Here is a 22,381-nt window from a genome sequence, read left to right as displayed (position 1 = left end):
CAATTCACAATGAATATATAACAGTTATAAATTCTATTCACCAAATGACTCAGCAACACATTTACAAAGCAAAAATCATAGGACATGCAAAGAAACATGGAGAGAAATACGTTAGTAGCAGGAAACTTTTAATATGCCACTTTCAGTACATGCAGACCAAGTAAACAAAAAAATAAGTGAGGGAAAGAAATATAGATGTAAATAGCATAATTAATAAGGTAGATCTTATGGATATTTTTACTTTGGACCCAGAAAGTAGAGAATACAGTAGTAACAGAAGATAAAATGTTTTAGAATTAAGTTATCAAGAAATGTGCAAATCTTATATGAGAAAAATTTTAAAGCACTCCTGAAAGATACAAAAACAGACTTGAAACAAATGAAAGACATTCCTTAATGTCATAAAGATACCAGTTTTATCTAAGTTATTTTATAAATTTAACAAGTACCAATAAGATTTTTATGGAGTTAGACAAGTTATTAAAGTTTATGTGGAAAAATAAGCATGAAAAAATAGCCAGGAAAACACTGAAAAAGAAAAGTTTATGAGGGATACTAGCCCTACCAGTTGTTAAAATACACTATAAATCTGGTTTGTCTATCTACTCATGGTACTGGTGCATAAATTGACAAATAGACCAGTGTAATAAAATAGGAAGTCCCAGAAATAGATTCAAATACATATGGAAATTTAGTATGTGACAAACATGGTATCTCAAATCACTTGGGAAAAGATAGACATTTTAATAAATACTGGTGGGACAACTGGTTTGCTATTTGGAGAAAGATAAAATTAGAACCAAGTCTCACATTATAATCAAGAATAAACTCCAAATGGACCAGGGATATAAATGTCCAAGATGAAACCTTGTAAGTACTAGAAGAAACCATGTATGATTTTTTCTATAGCCTGGATGTAGGAAAAGACTTTCTAACTATGACTTGAAATTCAGATAAAATAAAAAATAAAATTGATACATTTGACTATGTTAAAAAAAAAACTTTTGAACAACAAAAATAATGATAAGAGACATTACTAACAGGGAGACAATTTGCACATACACATTTCTCAAAAATATGAAAATATCTTCAAAAATCACTCATTATGGGCTTCCCTAGTGGCACAGTGGTTGGGAGTCTGCCTGCCGATGCAGGGGACGCGGGTTCGTGCCCTGGTCCGGGAGGATCCCACATGCCGCGGAGCGGCTGGGCCCGTGGGCCGTGGTCGCTGAGCCTGCGCGTCCGGAGCCTGTGCCCCGCGACGGGAGGGGCCGCAGCAGCGAGAGGCCCGCGTATCGCAAAAAAAAAAAAAAATCACTCATTATAAGTGAAATGCAAATTAGATCTACCCCGATGCTACAACTCCAACAGTAATGAAAATTCTGTACACAAAGTTAGTCACTGTAGTATTATTTGTAATTGCAAAATATCAGAAAAAACCTAAATCCCTGTACATAGGAGAGTGTGTGAATAAACTGTGGTACATCCATACAACAGAGTACTCTGAAGGTGTAAAAAGAATGAGGTCATTTTCTGTGAACTAATGTAGAGTGATTTCCAGGATATTTTGTTAAGTGAAAAAGACAAAATGCAAGCATTTTTATACTATGTCACCTTTTGTGTAAGAAAGAATGGGAAATGAGAAAACACACATGTATCTAATCATTTGTACAAATAGAAACACAGGAAGCATAAACAAGATACTATTAAGATTAGATACCTATAGTTGGCTAAGTAGTGGCCACCAAAAATGGCCACCCTGGAACCTGTGAATGTTACCTTATATGGAAAAAGGGTCTTTGTAGATATCATTAAATTAGGTATCTTGAGGGAATTCCCTGGCAGTGCAGTGGTTAGGGCTCCGCACTTCCACTGCAGGGTGCAAGGGTTCATTCCCTGGTAGGGGAACTAAGGTCCCGCATGCCCTGTGGCACGGCCAAAAAATAAATAAATAAACAAATAAATAAGGTATCTTGAGATGGGATTATCGAGGTAGGTCCTAAATGTAATCACAAGTATCCTTATAAGAGGCAGGCGGAGGGAGATTTGACTACAGGCAGATGAGAAAGTCTTATGATGGAAACAGAGGGAAGCAGAGTCAGAAGCTGTTATGCTGTTGGTTCTGAAAATGGAGTTGAGGAATGTAAGGAATGCAGCTCTAGACACCGGAAAAGGGAAGGAAACAGATTCTCCCCTAGAGCTTCCATGGGAGCTTGCTCCTGCTGTCACCTTGATTTTAGCCCCATAAGACTCCTTTCAAACTTCTGGCCTCCAGAACTATCAAAGAATAAATTTCTGTTGTTTTAAACTACTAAGTTTGTGGTAATTTGTTACAGCAGCAATAGGAAACTAACACAGGTGGTAAGGAATTAGGAGTGAGAAACAGAAAGAAGAAAGGAAGAGAATGACACTTTTGAATACACCTATTTATAAAGCTCTGGCTTTTGAAACTAGTTAATGTTTCGCATACTAAAACATAAGAAAATAAACATACGTGCACATAAAGATAGGGAAAAACTCTAAAACTATATACAAGTAGACCTAAGTAAACCTAACCGTAATTCAAATGAATAGCGTAGTCACGCTGAAGCGAGGGGGAAAACTAATGAATCCAAGTAACTTTAGATCACTGTATTTGATGACATACCCTTAAACTTAAGATTTTAAAAAGAACAGTAAATAAATTTTCAAGTCTAGTTAAGTTTTCACAGAGGTATGGGGTAGCAACTCTGAAGTTACTTTCTATGTATTCTAGGACTGAGCAAAAAGTAATATATTGTAAATAATAGGAACCATATTTCTCACTGTTAGAAAAGTAGTTATATACATTAAAAAGGAAAATGCTAGAATGAACCCTATGGTTTTTATTTGGAATGGAAAGTATTGGTGTGAATGCATGGGTTTTCAAATAGATGATGGATAGGTGGATAGATAGATAGGAGGAAAGAAATGTGGGTATGTTTATATTCATGCATGTATGTATATACAAATATATATAGATTTTCAAGCTCTGTCCCCTGAGTGAACCTAGAACCAATGACACTCCAGTAGCAATGGGCATATCGAGTGCCTAGATTTTGGTTTCTAAACTCATTCTGCCCCATTCTCCAGTAAAAGGAAACAGAGCTTCTTGGTGAAATGGTTGATTGACTGAGGCTGGGACTGAGAAAGTACAAAATGAGGCAGAAATATCCTGCTGTTCAGAAAGTAAGAGTGTTCAGTGAATGATGGGGTCTGTCAAAGGGACACAGGAATCATCTTGAAGGGCTACTGGCCAAATATGGGACCATTGGCTTGTGAAAATTAATTATGATAGTAATAGATTATAATCTATTGAATAAAATAAGAATCCATGAGTCCATACTGATAAATACTGATAGGTGGTGATAAATACTGATAGATGAGCCCATATTGTTGGATGGATAGGTATACAGACAGATACGGGTGGAGAGGAAATCTCTTGCCAATCAGCAAAAGAAATAATAAAATTAGAAAAATCACCATTTGGCAACTATCACAGAAATACTTGATTCAGGCAAGATACATCAGTAGATGTTAAAACTAGTGAGTGAAAATTTTGATTAGTAGCAGAATAGTTATATACACTCAACATGTCTCCCTACCAGATTCTTATTAATCATAAATAATAGCAAGTCTACAGTGGAGAAACCTGGCAGACAGTACTTAAATCAAGTGATCAAGGTAACGTTGCAAACCAACATTATGTGCTCTTGATATATACTGAGAACTCAACATCACTTCCATGCTACTTTTGCCCAGTAAGAACCTGAATTTAATTCTGAGGAAATATCAGACAATCCCAGATAGAATGACATTATAATTTAGTTGGCCTGTACTCTTTAAAATGTCAAGGTCATGAAAGACAAAATAAGAATTTGTAACTTTTCCAGATTAAAGGAGTCTATAGGGCTTCCCTGGTGGCGCAGTGGTTGAGAGTCCGCCTGCCGATGCAGGGGGCACGGGTTCGTGCCCCGGTCCGGGAGGATCCCACATGCTGTGGAGCTGCTGTGCCCGTGAGCCATGGACGCTGAGCCTGCGCGTCCGGAGCCTGTGCTCCGCAACGGGAGAAAATAAACATAACATTGTAAATCAACTATTCTTCAATAAAATAAATTTTTAAAAAATAAGAAAAAAAGGAGTCTATAGAGTGAAATTGTCAGAATAAAAAGTATCATAATAAAAATACAAGTTTATTTCAAAATAAAAGGTTAAAAAATGTAAATATAATTCCATGTTATATAGACTGTCTGTAAATTATTCTAACAAGTCCAGAAACCTTTCTGCAAGCTGATAGAAGTATATCTTCTGCATAGCGCTGATTATGTCCTTTTTCTGCTCAAAAATGTACCTGTGTCCTTACTGCAAAATAACTGCCCCATCTTTCTTTTCCTACCTAGCCCTCTATATTTACATCATACCTGAGCTGAACTATTCGTTAGAAAATTTACTCATTTTTATCCATATTATTGCCTTTATCCTACCCTTCTCTCAAAATAAACTGCCCCTTTCCACACGCTGTAGTTCTCATCTGGTGAAACCCTCCTCATCCTTCAAGACCCCCGTATTAGTTTCCTGTGGCTACTATAACAGATTCCCACAAACGGGGTGGCTTAGAGCAACAGAAATTTATTCTCTCACAATTCTGGCAGCCAAGAGTCCAAAATCAGGGGGTCAGCATATCTGCACTCCCTCTGAAGGCTCTAGGGGAATCTGTTTCTTGCCTCTTCCAGCTTCTGGTGACTGTTGGCATTGCTGATTGTGACTGCAGCTCTTTCTGTTCCATCCTTCTCTGCATGTGAGTTTGTGTGTCAAATTTCTCTCTGCCTGTCTCTCATAAGGACACCTGTGGTGAGATTTAGGGCTCATCTGATAATCCAGGATAATCTCCTCATCTCAAAATCCTTAAATCTTCAAGGACTCTTTTGCAAAATAAGGTAACATCCATGATTTTGCCTTATAAGGTAACATTCACAAGTTCCAGGGATTAGGAAGTTAATATATCTTTGGGGGGGGGATTTTTTCAACCTACCACAACCCCCAGGTCACATGAACTGTCCCCTGTGTGGCTTCCTGGATCTACAACCAAATAGGAATCATTCTTTCCTTTGCTACTGTCGTGGCAATGAACCTGGACCACCTTGTGTTGTTATCATTGTATGTGTCAAATCTGGTTGTCTCTAAAATTCTTTGACAGCTCAAACTTTCCATCATTATAACCTCATAGGACCTGGCACCTATTAGCTGTTTATCCTTTTTTCTAACTTCTACCACTCTCTATATAGTGCATTACTTACACATTAAAATGGCAAATATGATCTTAAGAAAACCACCTATGTCATCAACCCTAATAAAATTAGGATGATAGAGAAGATACATGATGTTTTGTGAGTTTAAAAAATTATGAGTTGTCCTTTAATTGAGAAAAGTACTTCACATTTGCTTTAATGGTGAATGTAGCAAAGTTTTCGACAGCCAACTGTTACGATAAATATTTAGCTACTTATAGGCTCCTGCCTTGGCTGAGAAAAGTTTGATTTGATGACCCTATTTGTTTGAGTTTATTTATACTCATCGTCTAAATTTTTACTTTGGGAGAAATCTGCAATCTAGCGTATTTATCTTTTCCCTCTCAAATTCCACAGTGTTTTAGTCAGCACGCAACTGAGTTTGAACCCAGTGCTTTTTATATATCTTTCCGTGACTAACTGTATCTCCAGTTAGTCCTAACCTTGTATAGTGATTGATATGATAGCAGCTGAGAGTTTTAGGCACAAACTAATTATTTCCTTTTATTCTGTTAGAGAAACGGTTTACAGAGATGGGGAAGTTTTGGTTCTTGTCTAAATAATGTCTCTGACCTTAGTTTTTACTAAATTAAAGCATCAAAATGTTTTAAATGTAGAGATGGCTTTTTAAGGAAGCAACTGTTCTAAATAAAATGATAGGTAATAGTCTTATATTTGTATGACTTTGAAAGCTTACAAAGCACTTTTGTTTTTAAACTCATCTATGTCTACATCTGGTCTTTTATCTTTTCTTCCTGCCTCAGAGGAAGAGGCAACCCTTCAGCCCATGGCTTAGCCCTTGTTCCAACCTCTGCATCCATGGAACTCTGCTCCACCATCCTGTATCATCCATTCTCCTTTTCTACCAACACTTCCTCCAGCCTATGCAAAGAATACAAACCCTCCTTCCACCTGGATGCCCTGGAGCTATTGTCACTTCTCTTTTCATCTTCAACGAATTGTCTGCTCTCTCATCTTTGCATCCTCTCTGCTGCATCCTAACTGTTGACCCGGGAGCTGTTTGTGCTCACATCTCCAGCTGCTTAAGACAAAGTTGGCTGTCTCCTCATTGAAATGAGCTCCTCTCTTGGCCTCTGTGAAGCCTATGTCTCCTCCTCCCTCTCACTGCCTTTCTTGCTGCCCTTTCATCTTTCCTCCCTGCACTGATGCTTACCAGGGTTCTACCTTCTACTGTCCCTGTGCTTCTAAACACTCTCCCTCCTTAACTTAATTGATTCCACTGATTTCTGTTACTGTTCACTGCCGACTCCCAAGTCCAGACATCTCTTTTGAGCTCCATGTTTTATACCTGTGTGTCTGCTGGACGTTACCTCCCACACATCCCAAAGGGACTTCAAAACAGCAGAATTCATTATTATCCACAGCTGCTATTCCTTCGCATTTGCAGTGAGGGGTAGAAGGGAGACGGGATATGTGATAAGAAAGGGTGTGGACGGAGACCTCTTGGGACCCTCTCCAACAGCCAGGGGAATGTCCTCTGGGAGAGAACTCTGGAGATGTGGGCTTCAGGGCCTTGCGTTGTTGGATGGTGCATGTAAATGTAAGCCCCTTAGTAAAGCTAGTGAGCACAACAGCTGACTTTGCAATCCCTCCCCAAGCTCCCAGCTTGTATGGTTTGAATCTTATCACTGGAAATCTTGAGGAAAGAAATGCTTAAGTCTTTTTGGAATTCCCTGTGGAGGCACAGAGTAGAGGTTGGGAAATAGACACTGCCCCCATCCCCTCCCTCTCTCTCAATATAGTCCAGCACGTGGACTAGTGTCGTGTAGGTGAAACAGCTGCAATGAGAACTACTGCTAGAGGTTATGCGGCCAGACAAATGATAGACCAAGACCCCTGATTATTTTATCCTTCCCCAGAGAAGCCTCCTTCTACACATACATATACCTAGAGCAGAGAGAAGAATGCTTGGTGTCCCTATTACATCTTCCCTGTCCTTGCATAAATCAAAGAAACAGTGTCAAATCACCTCCAGTCTCTACTTAATAGAAATGTATGGGAATGGATAGTTTGCCTGTCAGCCTCAATGATCTTCACCTCTAGCATAATGCCAAAAGGGACTCCCCAAAAATGTATACTGAAGAAAAAGAGGAGGCTGGCAAGCCTCGAAACCGAAGTGGCAGATGACAAGTCACTTATCTTCTTTCAAAGAGGCCCAGGCCAGGCTGCCTGGTTTTAAATCCCACCTATGCTGCTTACTAAACTTTGCAGAAGTTACTCAAATATTCTGTGCCTCAGTTTCCTCAACCATAAAAAGGAAATAATAGTACCTACCACATAGGATCGTTGTGACAACTTAAAAGCTATATAAAGGGCCTGACACAGGGCTTAGGAAATGGTAAGCACTTGATAAATGTTATCTGTTGCAATTATAATTATTACCTGTCCCTCACCGGGCATAGCAGGAAGTCTTCTCATTAATGAGAATAGAAATAATGGTTGTAGTAAGGTAGCATCAAATACTGAAACAAACCTTTGTCATTCTTTTGGTTGTCCAGCTCAAAATGCGCTTCTTGAGTCTAGGTGGGAGGCAGAGATGGCCTCTCACTAAGAATCTGATAAAGCCAGGTACAGGCTGAATGTTCAGGACTCCCTTGCAGCTAGGATTTGTAGCCTGTGATCCAGGCTTGACCAGTCAGGCACACCCAACCCAGGCCTAGCAACAGGAGCTAGTGATGCCAAGTGGCAGGGGTGTAGGGCACTGACATACAGTATGCCCACTTTTCCTGGAGGTAGCAGCAGTGACGGTCCCAACAGCAGCATTCAAAGCCACTGCTGGCTGTGCAGGATCAGCAGCATCTTCACAGGCTGTGACTGTGGCTGGGTCCTTGTCCGCTGCCAGAGCCCCTGTTCCTGCCTGTTTTCCAAGCCTGTATCTCTATACTCTCCAGAAATCCTTTAAATAACCCAGTGTCCTTTTCTGCTTCTATCAGATTAGGTTAATTTTTCTTGGGCTAATTTTCAACCTGCCAGACTGATATGGATTATCAGATCAGATGGTTTAATAAAATATACGTACACTATTTCTACTTTGTTTTATTGGCTTATTGATTTGCAGTGTGCTTCTACGTGGCTCCTGTTCAGGGACTGTTTTTCTTGGATGATTTTTGTTTTAGTAGTGCTGAGATGGTAAAGAGGATTGTTCATTCTTATTGTTGTTTGGCAGGAAGCTTTCCTCTTCTCCCTTGCCCTCCTTCCTCTTTTTTGGTGTGTGTTTGGGGTGTGGGTCAGGACATTCAAATTTTAATTGACTGGAATCTACTCCTAGGTAGAGAAAATTAGGTAACTAATGAGTACGAAAATTAAGGAGATGGAGAGGAGCAAAATCAGTGCCCTGTGCAGGAGAGTATCCCAACACAACTGTGAGCTCATTTAATTTATAGATAAGGAGCTTGGAACAAAGAACCCAAAGGTAATGTGTGTTCAAGATACAGCTAACTGTATCTTCACACTCCTAGCCCAGGGCTTCTGGTTCTATCCATTTGCCTCCACCCAAGAGGCAAATGACCTAAAAGCAAGCTGAGGTCAGGTTAAATTCAGCCCAGTCAATTACACTTTTTAGGTTTATGATTTTGTATGATAAGAACTTACATTTTCAAGAGCTTTTTATAATTTACAGGCATTTGGTTCATGAAATTCCCTGAACTGCTCTGAAATAAAGTACATATAATATATATTGAGCATTTAATGTGTCAGGCTGGGTACACAAGATAGAGAGCTAGTTAACCCCTTGATAACCAGAAATTTCTATAATTGATATATTTCATTTTAAACCACTATTATTGAAGTTTTTACTGTAGTATAGACTTATTTTAGCAGGCGGCCAATCAATAAAAACTGTTCTACTTACACAAGACTCAATTAGCTAGATCTCTATGGAGACCAATCTTGAAATATATTTAAGATCTAACTCAAAACCATGTTTTGCATCATTTGTCTAGATTCTGTAAAGTAAAATGGAAAGTTGTGATTCTCAAATGTCCCCAAATGAACAAAATATTGACAAGAATATGAAGTTGACTGCATCACTGTATAATTAATTATTAAAACCTAGATTTAACAAGCTATTTTCGTTTTCAGTCTAATGGCATACAATGAGGAAATTTTATTCTCTGTATAGTTTTTCTAAATTCTTTGTATGGAATATGAAAGTCACTTGTGAAAGGAAACTAAGCTAATTGACCTGTAACATAAAGTGAGTAATATATATTTTTGTGTAGCTCTGAATCACAGAAAATGCCATTCTTGTATATTTAGCTAAAACAAACCATTAGTATAAGACCTAAGTATTAATGAGATCCAGGATTTTCAACGAAATTTCATTGCCGCTTTCCCCTCGAAAAGTTAAAAGAAAAATGGGGAGGGCTTTTAAGTGGAAACTAAATGACGCTGCTGGCATCATAGTGCAAAGATGCAGAAGAACTGGTAAAATGTGGGCGGGCAGTCTCACAGTAACGTCAGAAACAACAAAAACTTTCCAACAGGCTTCAGGTGGTTGTCAAGCCTTTTAAACATCTGACTGACAAAGGTAGCTTTGTCAAAGGAGCGTTTTCTTTTTCAAAAACATTAGGCGACAGCGCAACAGAACCTGCTCAAAGCCTTGCACCCAGGCTAAGTCGCCCCAGGCTTGCCTGGCCACGTCCCCTTCAAACGCCCGCGGCGAGGTCCCGCCCCTTCCACCTCCCACTTCCTGGTAACCAAGCTGCTTTGCGCCGCCTTCTCGGGATCTGATTGGCTGACGAGGCAACCGCTAACGGCTACGGAGTTTAAACCCAAGCCCTGACCCCGAGCGCCGGGCTCCGGGAGCTGAGTGGTGGTCCCACCACGCTGAAAAAGCGGTAAGTCAGTGATCTGTGACATTTGGCGTGGCCTTGCCCTGTCTGGCGGGACCCATGCCCTTCCCGAGCTGAACCTCCCGGCGCTGCCCTCCCGGGTCTCTGGTCCGCCGAGCCGCGCGCGGCCCCGCCCACTCCGCCTCGGGTCTCCCGGCCCCCGGGCCCAGTGCTGGCTCGGAGGGGCTTCTTGAGGAAGGCCCTGGTTTGGATCTAAGTCACTGCTTCTTGCCCCTGGGATTTGAGCTCTCGGCTCCGTGAGGGGGGCCAGCCGCCAGGCAGAAACCCAGCGCCTGTAGGAAGGAATTTCTGTCTATATGACTGCTCTACTGCTTTTAGAACAGTATCTGGTTCACTGTGAGCGCTCAGTAAATAGGCTGAATGAATGTTAGAGACTGCTTTTTTCAAGTTCTTGGAGGAGCCCTTTACTTTGGAGTGCTCGATTAAAAGGGAGACTGACTGAAGGCGAAGCGGTGATAGACGACTGGGAAGAACTTAGAACCAGAACTAGGTCTTGACGCACAGGTAGGATTTCGGTAGGCAAATAGGGACTATGAGTTTTCTAGATGAGGAATCCAATTCAGGAGAATTGAATGTGGGATTGAGTAGTTCTGCTTTAGCCGAGATGCTAGCCAGACGAGAGCTACGGAGTAATAATACATAGGTAATGTTACTGAGCGCTCTGTGCTACGTCCAGTACTAGGCACTGTATATGCGTTGGCTCATTAAGTCCCTACAATGAGATGCTCTGACTTTTTATAATTTTCTAAGTCTGGAAATTGAGACTTGGAGATGCTAGGATCACGTAGCTGTGAAATATTAGAACTGGGGCACCAACACAGTCTAACCACTATTTATAATACAGTCAGCTCTCCTGTCCGACTCTCGGGTTCCGAATCATCTCCTTCAACCAACCGAATCACTGAAGGAAAAAATTGGGGAAAATTCCAGAAAGTTCCAAAAAGCAAAGTTTGACTTGCTAATTGCCGAGCAACTATTTACATAACATTTATATTGCATTTACAACTATTTGCATTGTATTAGGTACTATAAGTAATCTAAACTATGCAGAAGGATGTGCCCAGGTTATATGTAAATACTATGCCATTTTATATAACGGACCTGAGCATAGTGGATTTGGGTATCTGTGGGAGTCCTGCAACTAGTACCCTGCAGATACCAAGGAATGACTGTACCTCAATCTCTGTGTGGTAAGTCACCCTGGAATGGGTACTCCAATACAAGGGACCTGAAGCTGAAAAATGCCTGGCATATGTCAGGAGCAGTGAGATCTTGGTGGCCACTGTGGCTTGAGAGTCATGGACTAGGGGGGAGAGAAGGAGGAGTTTAAAGTTACAGAAATGGGAAGAAGAGCAGATGGTGAAGAGTTTTAGATAGTATAGATTAATACACTGTAGTGAGGGCAGGAGTGGAAGTAGGGAGGTAAGAGGCTATTGAAATAATTCAGGTGAGACATGTTAGTGCCTTAGTCTAGGTTGGTAGCAGTGGAGATACTGAGGAGTCGTCAGATTCTAAATGCATTGTGAAGGTAAATTGGGATGTGAGAGATTTTTGACTAGAGCAACTGGAAGGATGGAGTTGCCATTAACTGAAGTGGGGAAGGCTCTGAGTGAAGCAGTTTTGGGCAGGTTAAGTTTGATATGCTCTTTCAGTTATCCAAGTGGAATTGTGGAGTAGACAACTATATGAATCCAGGAAAGTTCAGGAAAGAGATCCAGACAGAGGACATAAACTTTGGGGTTCTTGATATCTAGGTAGTATTTTAAGCCATGACTTAAATACATAAAATACACCAAAAGATTGAGGGTAGATAAAGAGAAGAAATCCAAGGAGAGAACTTATTATAGGTTGGAAGAATCTGTAAAAGAGACTGGAAAGAAGCAGCTAGTTAGCTAGGGAAAAAAAACAAAACAAAACCCAGGAGTTTGGTGTTCTGGTAGCTGAGGAAATATTGTTTTTGAGGAGGAAAGAGAAATTAACCACATTAAATGCTGCTCTTAGATCAAGTTAGATGCGGACTGAGAACTGACCGTTAGATTAGCAGTGTGGAGGTCATTAGAAACCTTGGCAAAAGCAGTTTTGTTGGAATTGAGTGAAATAGGTTGCAAGAAGATTGGAAACTGAGTATAGGCAATTTTTTAAGGAGTTGTGCTGTAAAGGCTGCAGAGAAATGGAGTGTATGTCCGAGGATGAAGTGGGAACAGTCCCCATAGGATTAGGTACATCTGTTCTGTGCATGTCTCTAAGGTTACACTTCTTACTTTGTATCACAATAGAGTCTGTGCCCACACTGGACTGTGCATTCCATGACTGTGCATTCCTATGCAGCTTTATCCTGTTTTTTGTCCCCAGTGCCTAGCCTAGCTCCTGGCAAGCAGATATAATGATATAGGTTTAAACGAAAAAACAAAGTTATTTACCTTTTTAGGATTCTACTTTTAAACCACTTTTGATTATATTCATACTTTTAGATTTTATATGAAGGGTTCTGCAAATACTTATGTACAAAGTATATTATTTAAGTCATGATTTACTTCTTAGTAAAATCTAAATTTAGTAAATTTAGATTTACTTCTTAGAATTTATCAGTTATCCTTTTTCCCTTTATTAATCAATACTGTGATCTCCTGCTTTCTTTTTTTACTTCAGTGATGGAGTACCCAGTGATGGAAACTGGTTCACTTTTTACCTCAGGAATTAAAAGACATGTGAAAGAGAAAAGAATTTCAAAGGCTGCTAAGTTGAATGTTTCTCTTGCTTCAAAAATCAAAACAAAAATACTAAGTAAGTGTTATTAGTCTTAAAGTATACTCACATTTTTACTTTTTTCTGGAGAATCGATATAGTATTTGATACTTTTTCAAGTATAGAAAATGACTAAAATGACTATTTTGTTAAATGAGACTTTCTCTATTCAATTCTTCCTATCTCCTTCAACTCCTGTTAGTTGGGTGGTTATGATGATTTACTGTCAGTGGTGACAGCTGAATTTTCAGCAGTGAGGCTGGGGTGGCCCAAGGCAGCTACCTCCTACACTGCAAAGAAAATACCAACATGACATTTCTGGAAAAGAGCTGAAAAAAAAGTGACGGATTGTCCTTCTGACATGTTGCAGCATTTGGATGATGGGTAATCTAGAGGTGGTTGGCCCAGATAGTGTGCTGTAGTGGGTGATTTTATGTAACCAAAGCTCATCATGAGGGCACTGACCTCTTTGGAGATGGTGTTTCATGGATTCTGGAGCTAAGATGTCAGAAGGCAAAAAAAAAAAAAGAAAGGGAAACACCCCAAGATAAATTTTCATTACTTCTGAAAATTATCTCAGTGATTCATTTCCATCTTAGCAGGATTGGGGGAGGTTTCCTGTTGATCAACACGTGTGAAAAGTAATTGTGCCTTGTGAAATAGCCCAGCCTCCTGAGTGTCTTTAAATCGTAATGTTGCTCCTACCCAGGTCTCTAGGACCATCTTTTGTATTAGACCACTTTCTATAGTGGCAGTTTCCTATTCTCTTTGGCAGGACCATTGCACGCCCACTGCTATGAAGGAATACACTGAGTCTGAGGAGTGCAACAGGAAAATGTTATTAACCTTTAGCTTCTGCAAGTCCTAAACTGGTTCTAGTCTATTTCCACTTGATATGTCAAAGGTGGCTGTCTGAATCTACTTTCTTTGTGCCAAAAATAAAGTACTTTTTGGACTCTGTTTTTTTTAGACACCCAAGCTTTCCCTGAGTATTTTAAAATATATTATTAGTATTATAAACTATTATTACCATTACTATTACTATAGCTATTAATACTATTACATAAAAATATATATTACTATTATAAAACATATTACAGGGCTTCCCTGGTGGTGCAATGGTTGAGAGTCCACCTGCCAATGCAGGGAACACGGGTTCGTGCCCCGGTCTGGGAAGATCCCACATACCGCAGAACGGCTGGGCCCGTGAGCCATGGCCGCTGAGCCTGGGCGTCTGGAGCCTGTGCTCCGCAATGGGAGAGGCCACAACAGTGAGAGGCCCGCGTACCGCAAAAAAAATAAAAAATAAAAAAAATAAAACATATTACATATACTATAACTTTAAATCCATGGGATGTGTTATTGAATAGTGGCATGTAAATCAAAATTATGAAAATACAGTTATGCTTTAGGTGTACTAAGGGAACACTATATGTAAGGTGAGCGTTACCAAGGAATTCACAATTAAATTTCTTTTGCTAACAACGGGGAAGCATTCTGATTTAAATTATATTTACATAGTACTTGTAAAGAGAAGGGGTCAAGTTTAGATTGCAATAGATGCCTAGAAATAAGAGGTAGGATATCTAAGGTGGAGGTAGAAGATCCCACAGGGTTTAGATGATCTGTCCAACATTACAGTAAGTATGCTGCCTTTCTACTTGAGGTTTTGAAAAATGGACTTTGGGAGCATTAATTCAGTTCTGGAGCCACAGAAACTGGCTCTAAAATTTTCACGGATTGGCTACCCTAATTTCTCTAGGACATCTTTAGTTATAGCTGTGGGATCAGCTTCTCCATTCTACCTCCTAGTCAAAGGTAGGAAGGAAGGCAGAGCAACAAGTATCAAGATTTAGTTTTTGTGACTGATCTAATTATCTAGAATACTGTGTCTATATTAGAGTCCTCTTATTCCTAACTCTGTATTCACAAACATTCTGCATTTCTCACAACTCTTATTCATCTTCTATCTAGCTTTTATTTCTTCAGCTCCAAACTCTGGGTACATTTTTTTCAAAATTCCATCTGTGTTGTCATGCTCTTCTTTTCTAACTTCAGCTAAAACAAAGTGAAATATGTTTTGTCCAAAGTAGTTTTATTAAGGAATATGAAAATGTATTAAGATGTTCAATATTAACTCTTAAAATTTTTTTACAGATAATTCTTCTATTTTCAAAATTTCTTTAAAGCACAACAACAGGGCATTAGCTCAGGCTCTTAGCAGAGAGAAAGAGAATTCTCGAAGAATTACAACTGAAAAGATGCTATTGCAAAAAGAAGTGGAGAAACTGAATTTTGAGAACACATTTCTTCGTCTAAAGCTAAATAATTTGGTATGGAAACTATATTGTGTTTGAATTCTAAAACTGTATTATTTTAGAAGCTCTAAATGTTTTTCAGACCTGTAATTAATGTAAAAAATTTATTGAAAGAGTGTGCCATGTTAATGGACAAACTGTTAATGGGTAATAAAATAGGTGTCTTGAATCTACATTCTAAATGTGTACTTGTGGCTCTGCAAACTAATATAATACCTTGATCAACATTTGATTGCTTATCATAAGCAAAACTTGATACATTAATATATTATAAGAAGATGGGCATAATTCCTCCAGTGAATTGAAAGGAGGGAAGTTCCCTGAGTGTTTGTATTCTCTCTTAATGGCAACATTCCACTGGCTACAAGCCAAGTAGAATGAAGATTGTAGTCCTTGCTTTTCCTTCCAACTTCCAACTTTGTCCACAGCAGGGCAGTAACAGCCAGTGCTTAGCTAGGTTACAGCTACAGCTATAGCTCTAACTCCAAAATGAGTAGAAATTAATTTAAAATGGAAAAATGACTTACTGTACTTCTTGGAGGTTCAATTCCTGTGGCTGACAAACTGTGTTCAGTTGCCACATGATGTATTATTATTATGAGAAGATTAAAAACTGTAGGAAGGGACTTCCCTGGCAGTTCAGTGGCTAAGACATTGTGCTTCCAATGCAGGGAGCTCGAGTTCGATCCCTGGTCAGGGAACTAAGATCCCACATGCCGCGTGGTGCTGCCAGAAAAAAAAAGTAGGAAAATTTATGACTGATAGCTCAAAAGCATTCAAAACGTGTGCGTATGTGTCTGTGTCTGTGTCTTTTTGAACTATGCAGTGTAGCACCTTTTTAGCCTAATGTGATCTGTTATTTTTTAAGTCTTCTCAACTGATGGTATTTGTAAATGTATATGGTATAATAAACTCCAAATCTTAGTTGATTAGAAGGCTCTTTCTTTATTTCAGAATAAGAAGCTTATAGAAATAGAAGCACTCATGAACAATAGCTTGATAACTGCAATTGAAATGAGCACTCTTTCTGAGGTAAGTAGAATTTGTGTCTAAATAGTGTAATATTTTTAGCATTACTGAGGATAATTCAGATTAGTTAAGTAGCATCAAGGTTAGAGATGCATATCTTAAACTTTGTACCAAGGAATGGAGATAATATTAATTTTAATTGGCTAACAGCACATTATTATTTGATACAATTGGTTATTGAAATTTTTATATAAAAATTAGCTTTCGATTAAAAGTAACACAGGATTAGACAGCTCATGGAACACAAGACAAAACAGACTCAAAAACATAAAAGATATTAGTAGAAAAGTCATTTCAAATTAGGGAAGAATTTGTATTATTTTTAAAAAGATGGACACAATCGAAAAACTATTGGGGAAAAAAATAGAGGTAGATCCTAGATCCCCATGTTCTTCAAGGGTCAAATGTATATGTAGAAATATTGTATATGCATGAGTATAGACATGTGTATATATTCATAGGCATAGAATAAAGTTTGGGAGGTTATACACCAAAATATTAGTAGTGATTATCTTTGTATGGCATGATTAAGGAAGAACTGTGTTTGACCTTATCATCACATTATTCTCATTAAACTATTGAAGGCTACACGTAAGAATTGTTCTATTACTGTTAGTATCTTGTATAATTTGGTACTTTAATGACAAACATGATCTAATGAGATTAGAAATTTCATTCATTTTCTTTGTTCTTTTCAAAAATAGTTCCATGAGAGTCCCTTTCTTCTGCCAAGTAGCAAGAAGAAACGGGTTAGTAAACAGTGCAAATTGATGCGTCTTCCATTTGCAAGGTAATTGCTCCAAAACTTGGTTAAATACTGACTGGTGCACTTTTACCTGAATTGGACTTCGAAAAGTTTTTATTTGGTTTGCTTCCTTGAAACAGAAAAACATTTAAAAATAAATAATGAAATACTTGTCAATATTGTACCAGTGAAAGAAATTGAAGATATAATCTAATAGAATTCAGTTTTAAACTTTGAAATAATATTCAGCTTTCCCATAGTTTCTAGAGAAGAAAGAGGCACAGGTAGACCTTGAGTTACATAGGTTTGAATTACACTGGTTCAGAATACTTAGATTTTCATACAACATAATCTGTGTGTGTTATGCAATGTTCTGGTTTCATCAACCTGTAGTTGCCTGTTAAGGTAGAAATGAGATGGTTTGTGGTATCTTGCTACAGGTTGTATTTCCAGGGCTCCAAGGAAACTTACCCATCAATTCAATAACCAAGGTCATCTATAGAATCCTGCTACTCTTCAGTTCTTTCTTTTCCTCCAGGTCACCACTGGCCTCATGTTTTCTGCTGGGTAAATCTCATAACTATTTCTACCTTTATTATCTTGCATACTACTCAGACTTTAAAATAAACTTTCATCATTACTATTCTCCTGACCAAAATTCCCATTTCTTGATTAATTTGATTATAATCTTAGTAAATACTCTATTTCAAACCTAGCACTTTTACCGGTTTTTTTTGTTTGTTTGTTTTTTGCGGTACGCGGGCCTCTCACGGTTGTGGCCTCTCCCGTTGCGGAGCATAGGCTCCAGATGCGCAGGCTCAGCGGCCATGGCTCACGGGCCCAGCCGCTCCGCGGCATGTGGGATCCTCCCACACGGAGGCACGAACCCGCGTCCCCTGCATCGGCAGGCGGACTCTCAACCACTGCGCCACCAGGGAAGCCCAAACCTATCACTTTTAAAGACAGTTACTGAGGTCCAGAGAGGTAAAATGACTCAATGAATTAATAGCATTGATCAGAATTGTCTTGTCTCTTTTAGACAGTGTTCTTTCTGTTACATAAATTATAGGTTTAATGCATTTTTTTAAGTGTACAAAGTGCACTTATGTATTGAAGTGGTATCTGTACTATAGTAAAAAAAAAAGTTCTTATATCCACTGTGTCATTTTCTATTCATTCCAGTTTGTTCCATTGTTTTGTCTGTTCTGTACTGGCGCCACATTGCACCTGTACATTTTAATTAATATAGTTTTAAAATAGTACGTTTTGTTGTCTTGTAGGTGCTCAGGTTTTTTTCAAGAAAATCTTGGCCGTCATTATGCATGCATTATTTCATGTAAATGTATGAATCAAGTGTTAACTTGCCCTCCAGAAAATTTTACTGTGTTTTTTTAAGTAAACTTTTTTTTTTTTCTTTTTTTTTTTGCGGTACGCGGGGCTCTCACTGTTGTGGCCTCTCTCGTTGCGGAGCACAGGCTCTGGACGCGCAGGCTCAGCAGCCATGGCTCACGGGCCCAGCCGCTCCACGGCATGTGGGATCCTCCCGGACAGGGGCACAACCCCGTGTCCCCTGCATCGGCAGGCAGACTTTCAACCACTGCGCCACCAGGGAAGCCCTTAAGTAAACTTTTGTTTGAAGTATAATGTACATTTTAGAAAAGTGCAAAAATCTTTAGAGAATGGTGAATTTTCACAGTGAACACTATATGGTATAGCCAATACCCAGACCAAGAAACAGATTATTACCAGTACCTCAGATAGCCTTGTGCCCCTTGCCAGTCACTACTCATCACCCACCCGAGGATAAATATTATCCTGACTACTAACATTGTAGATTAATTAATTTTGCCTAGTTTTGAATTTCCTTTAATGAAATCATACAGGATGTATGATTCTGGTCTCTGGCTTCTGTAGCTCAACATTGTGTTCGTGAGATTTCGTCCATATTGTCCTATGTAGTTGTAGATCAGTCATTCTCATTGCTGTATAGTATTCCATTGTATGTATTCCATAATTTATCCATTCTTCTGTTTTTAGTTTTTTTGCTAGGTTTGGTCTATTATAAATAATTCTACCTTGTATCTGCCTTTTGATTAATATATGTATACATTTCTGTTGGGTATATACTTAGGAGTAGAATTGCTGGGTTTACATGTATTTGGCTTTGGAAGGAACTGCTAAACAGTTTTCTAAAGGGATTATGCCAGTTTACATTTCTAACAGCAATATATGAGAATTCCTGTTGTTATGTATCTCCAACAACACTTGTTATTGTCTGTCTTTTTCATTTTAGCCATATGGGGTGTAGAGGTATTACACTGAAGTTTTAATTTCCCGATACTTAATGAAGTAAGGCATCTGTTTATATGTTTATTTTCTTTCTATCAGGTTATCTTTTTTTTTTTTTTGCAGGAGTTCTTTCTATACATTGTGTATAAATTCTTTGTGCATACAATTGTCTGTTACTCTGTGGCTTGCCTCTTTGCTCTCTTAATGGTATCTTTGGATGAATCCAATTTATATATCTGTTTGTCCCCCTCCCTCTTATGGTTATGCTTTCTGTGTCTTTTAAGAAAGGCTTTACCAATTGCAAGTTCATGACGTGTTCTCCTATGTATGTTTTCTTTTAAAAGCTTTATTATTTTCCCTTTCATGTTTAGATCTTCAGTCTACCTAGAATTTTGGGTATGATGTGAGAGAAGAGTCATTTATTTTTTTAGTGTGGAAATCCTGTTGACCTTGAACCATTTATTGAAAAGACCATCCTTTCCCCACCTCATTGCAGTGTCATCTGTATAAAAAATCAAGTGACTGGATATGTATGGGTCTATTTCTGAACTCACTATTCTATTACATGAGTCTTTTTGTCAAAACCACACTATCTTAATTACTAACTTTATAATAAGTCTCGATATTTGATAGTTTGAATCTCTATTTTAGTTATTTATGCTTTAAGAATATATATTAATTGGCCATTCTTGGCCTTTTGCATTTCCATGTGAATTTTAGAATTAGCTTGTCAGTTTACATACATACACACCTGGAATTTTGATTGGGATTATGTAGAATATAGTTCAGTTTGGGGAAAATTGACACTTTATAAAATTGAGTATTTCTTCCATGACCATGGTATATCACTCTGTTTTTTAGATATTATGTATGTAGTTTCAGAGCTTTTAGAATACAGTTATTGCACATCTTACATTTATTCCTACTTATTTGATGTTTTTAGTGCTATTCTTGATAGTTTTCAAATTTTCTTTTTCTTTTTGATGATAGTATGTAGAAATACAACTAATTTTTGAATATTAACCTTGTTTACATTGACATTGCTATTAATTTTAATAATTTATCCATAGTTTTTTAAAAATTTTATATTAATAGAATTTTATTACTTGTAAATAAGAACTGTTTGCCCTTCACCTGCCTCTCCAGTTTATAGGCCTTTTATCTTTTGTTTCTTACCTTGTTGGACTGATTATTTCTTGTTCAGTAATGAATAAAAGTACTAACAGTGGGTATTCTTATTGTATTCCCATTATTTAATATGTTTGCTCTTAGGTTTTTATAGATTCTCCTTATCAGATTAAAGTAGTTCCATTGTACTCCTAGTTTGCTAAGAGTTTTTTCATCAATGGCTGTTGGATTTTATCAAATGCTTTTTCTGTCACTATTGAGAAGATAATATTTTTCTCTTTTTTTCTATTAATGTAATGAATTTTTAATATTTTTTCTACTAAGGTAATGAATTATAATTGATATTTTTAATGTTAAATCACTTACAATCCTGAAATGAATTGCTCCTGATGATATATCCCTTTGATATATATCACTAAGTTTATTTTGCTAATCCTTTAAAGGATTTTTGCATGTATTTTAATAATGAAGATGATGTATAATTTTCCTTTATTATAATATATTTTGTCAAGTTTTGATATTTATATTATGCTGGTCAAAGTAAATGAATTGATAAATACCCCTCTTTCTATTTTCTGGAAGTATTTGTGTAAAAAATTTTTTTTCTTTAAATATTTGGGAGAAGTTATCTGGACCTGAAGTTTTTTTGTGGAAACATTTTTGATAACATCCCATTTTAATAGATGTAAGAACATCCAGCTTTTCTATTTCTTCTTTTGTCAGGTTTGTTAACTTTTAAAAAGATTTATCCATTTCATTTAAAATATCAAATTATTGGCATATAATCGTGCAGAATAGCTTTAGTTACACGTTTAATGTCTGCTGTAGGGTACATAATGATGTTCTCTTTCAATATTGGCTATTTGTTTTTTCTCACTTTTTTCTTGATTAGTTTTGCCCTAGAGATTTATCAATGTTGTCATCTTTACAAAGATGAATCATCTTTGGGGTTATGTTGATCGTTCTTTTAGTATATTTATTTTCTATTGCATTTATTCTGCTTCTTATTATCTCTTTTCTTTTTTAAATTTTATTGAAGTATAGTTGATTTACAGTGTTGTGTTTATCTTTTCAATTTAAAAGTTTTATTATTACTGTAATTATTTGTTTCTTAAAATGGTTTAGATTATTGTTTTTAAGCCTTTTCAAAAATATGAAGTTGTTGGGGTACAGCTGCCTACATTTAAGGCTATTTTTTTCCTTTAGCTGCATCCCACATTTTTTGATAAGCTGTATCCTTATTATCATTTATTTCAAAGTAGTTATTACCTTCAGTTCAGATACATTGTTTGACTCATGGATCATTTACAAGATTATTTAATCTCCAAGCAGCTGGGTGTTTTCTTCTAATTACTTTTTGTTGGTTTCTAATTTAATTCCTCTGTGATTACAGAATATAGTTCAAGTGATTTTAGTCGTTTTAAATTTATTGAGACTTGCATTAGAACACAGCTTGGTCTAATTTGGTAAATATTTTTGGTATACATGGAAAGAATGTGTATTTTGTGGCTGTTGGATGCAGTATTTTATATATGTCAATTATGTCAGGTTTGCTGATTATATTGTTCAGACTTTCCATATCTTTCCTGCTTCTCTTGTCTATCAGCTGTTGAGAGAAGTGCATTAAAGTCTACCACTGTGATTATGGATTTATCTATTTCTCCTTTTAGTTCTGTCAGTTTTTGCTTCATATATGTTAAAGTTGTTACTAGATGCATATAAATTTAGGATGGATTTGTTTTCCTGATAAATTGTTTTATCAATATGAAATATTTCTGGAAATGATACTGCTTTAAAGTCTACTTGTCTGATATAACATTGCCATGGTATGTCCTTTTCTATACTTTCTAACTCTCTGTTATATTTAAAATGCATGTAGGTTTACCTTTTTTAAAAAATGAATTTAATGTAATATCATCTCTTTTAATTAGAATAGCTGTTATGTTT

General features: G+C 37.5%; 1 protein-coding gene across 2 annotated transcripts in view; it reads left to right on the top strand.

Moving 5' to 3' along the window:
• SGO2 (shugoshin 2) overlaps positions 1–22,381 on the top strand; it is a 46,762-nt gene that overhangs the window by 6,615 nt on the left and 17,766 nt on the right. The window contains exons 2-6 of one of the 2 annotated variants that reach the window (XM_067741059.1): positions 9,898–10,165; positions 12,830–12,964; positions 15,083–15,258; positions 16,198–16,275; positions 16,977–17,062. In XM_067741059.1, the coding sequence (XP_067597160.1) occupies positions 12,832–12,964; positions 15,083–15,258; positions 16,198–16,275; positions 16,977–17,062 (473 nt within the window). In that variant the 5' untranslated portion in view covers positions 9,898–10,165; positions 12,830–12,831. Of the gene's footprint in view, positions 1–9,897; positions 10,166–12,828; positions 12,965–15,082; positions 15,259–16,197; positions 16,276–16,976; positions 17,063–22,381 lie in introns of those variants that run through there. The other variant, XM_067741060.1, reaches the window with a different exon arrangement.

The sequence above is a fragment of the Pseudorca crassidens genome, chromosome 6 (assembly GCF_039906515.1).
Source record: "Pseudorca crassidens isolate mPseCra1 chromosome 6, mPseCra1.hap1, whole genome shotgun sequence".
NCBI classification, from domain to species: Eukaryota; Metazoa; Chordata; class Mammalia; order Artiodactyla; family Delphinidae; genus Pseudorca; species Pseudorca crassidens.
Note: the sequence above shows the minus strand (reverse complement) of the source record. Positions and strands in the feature narration are given on the sequence as shown.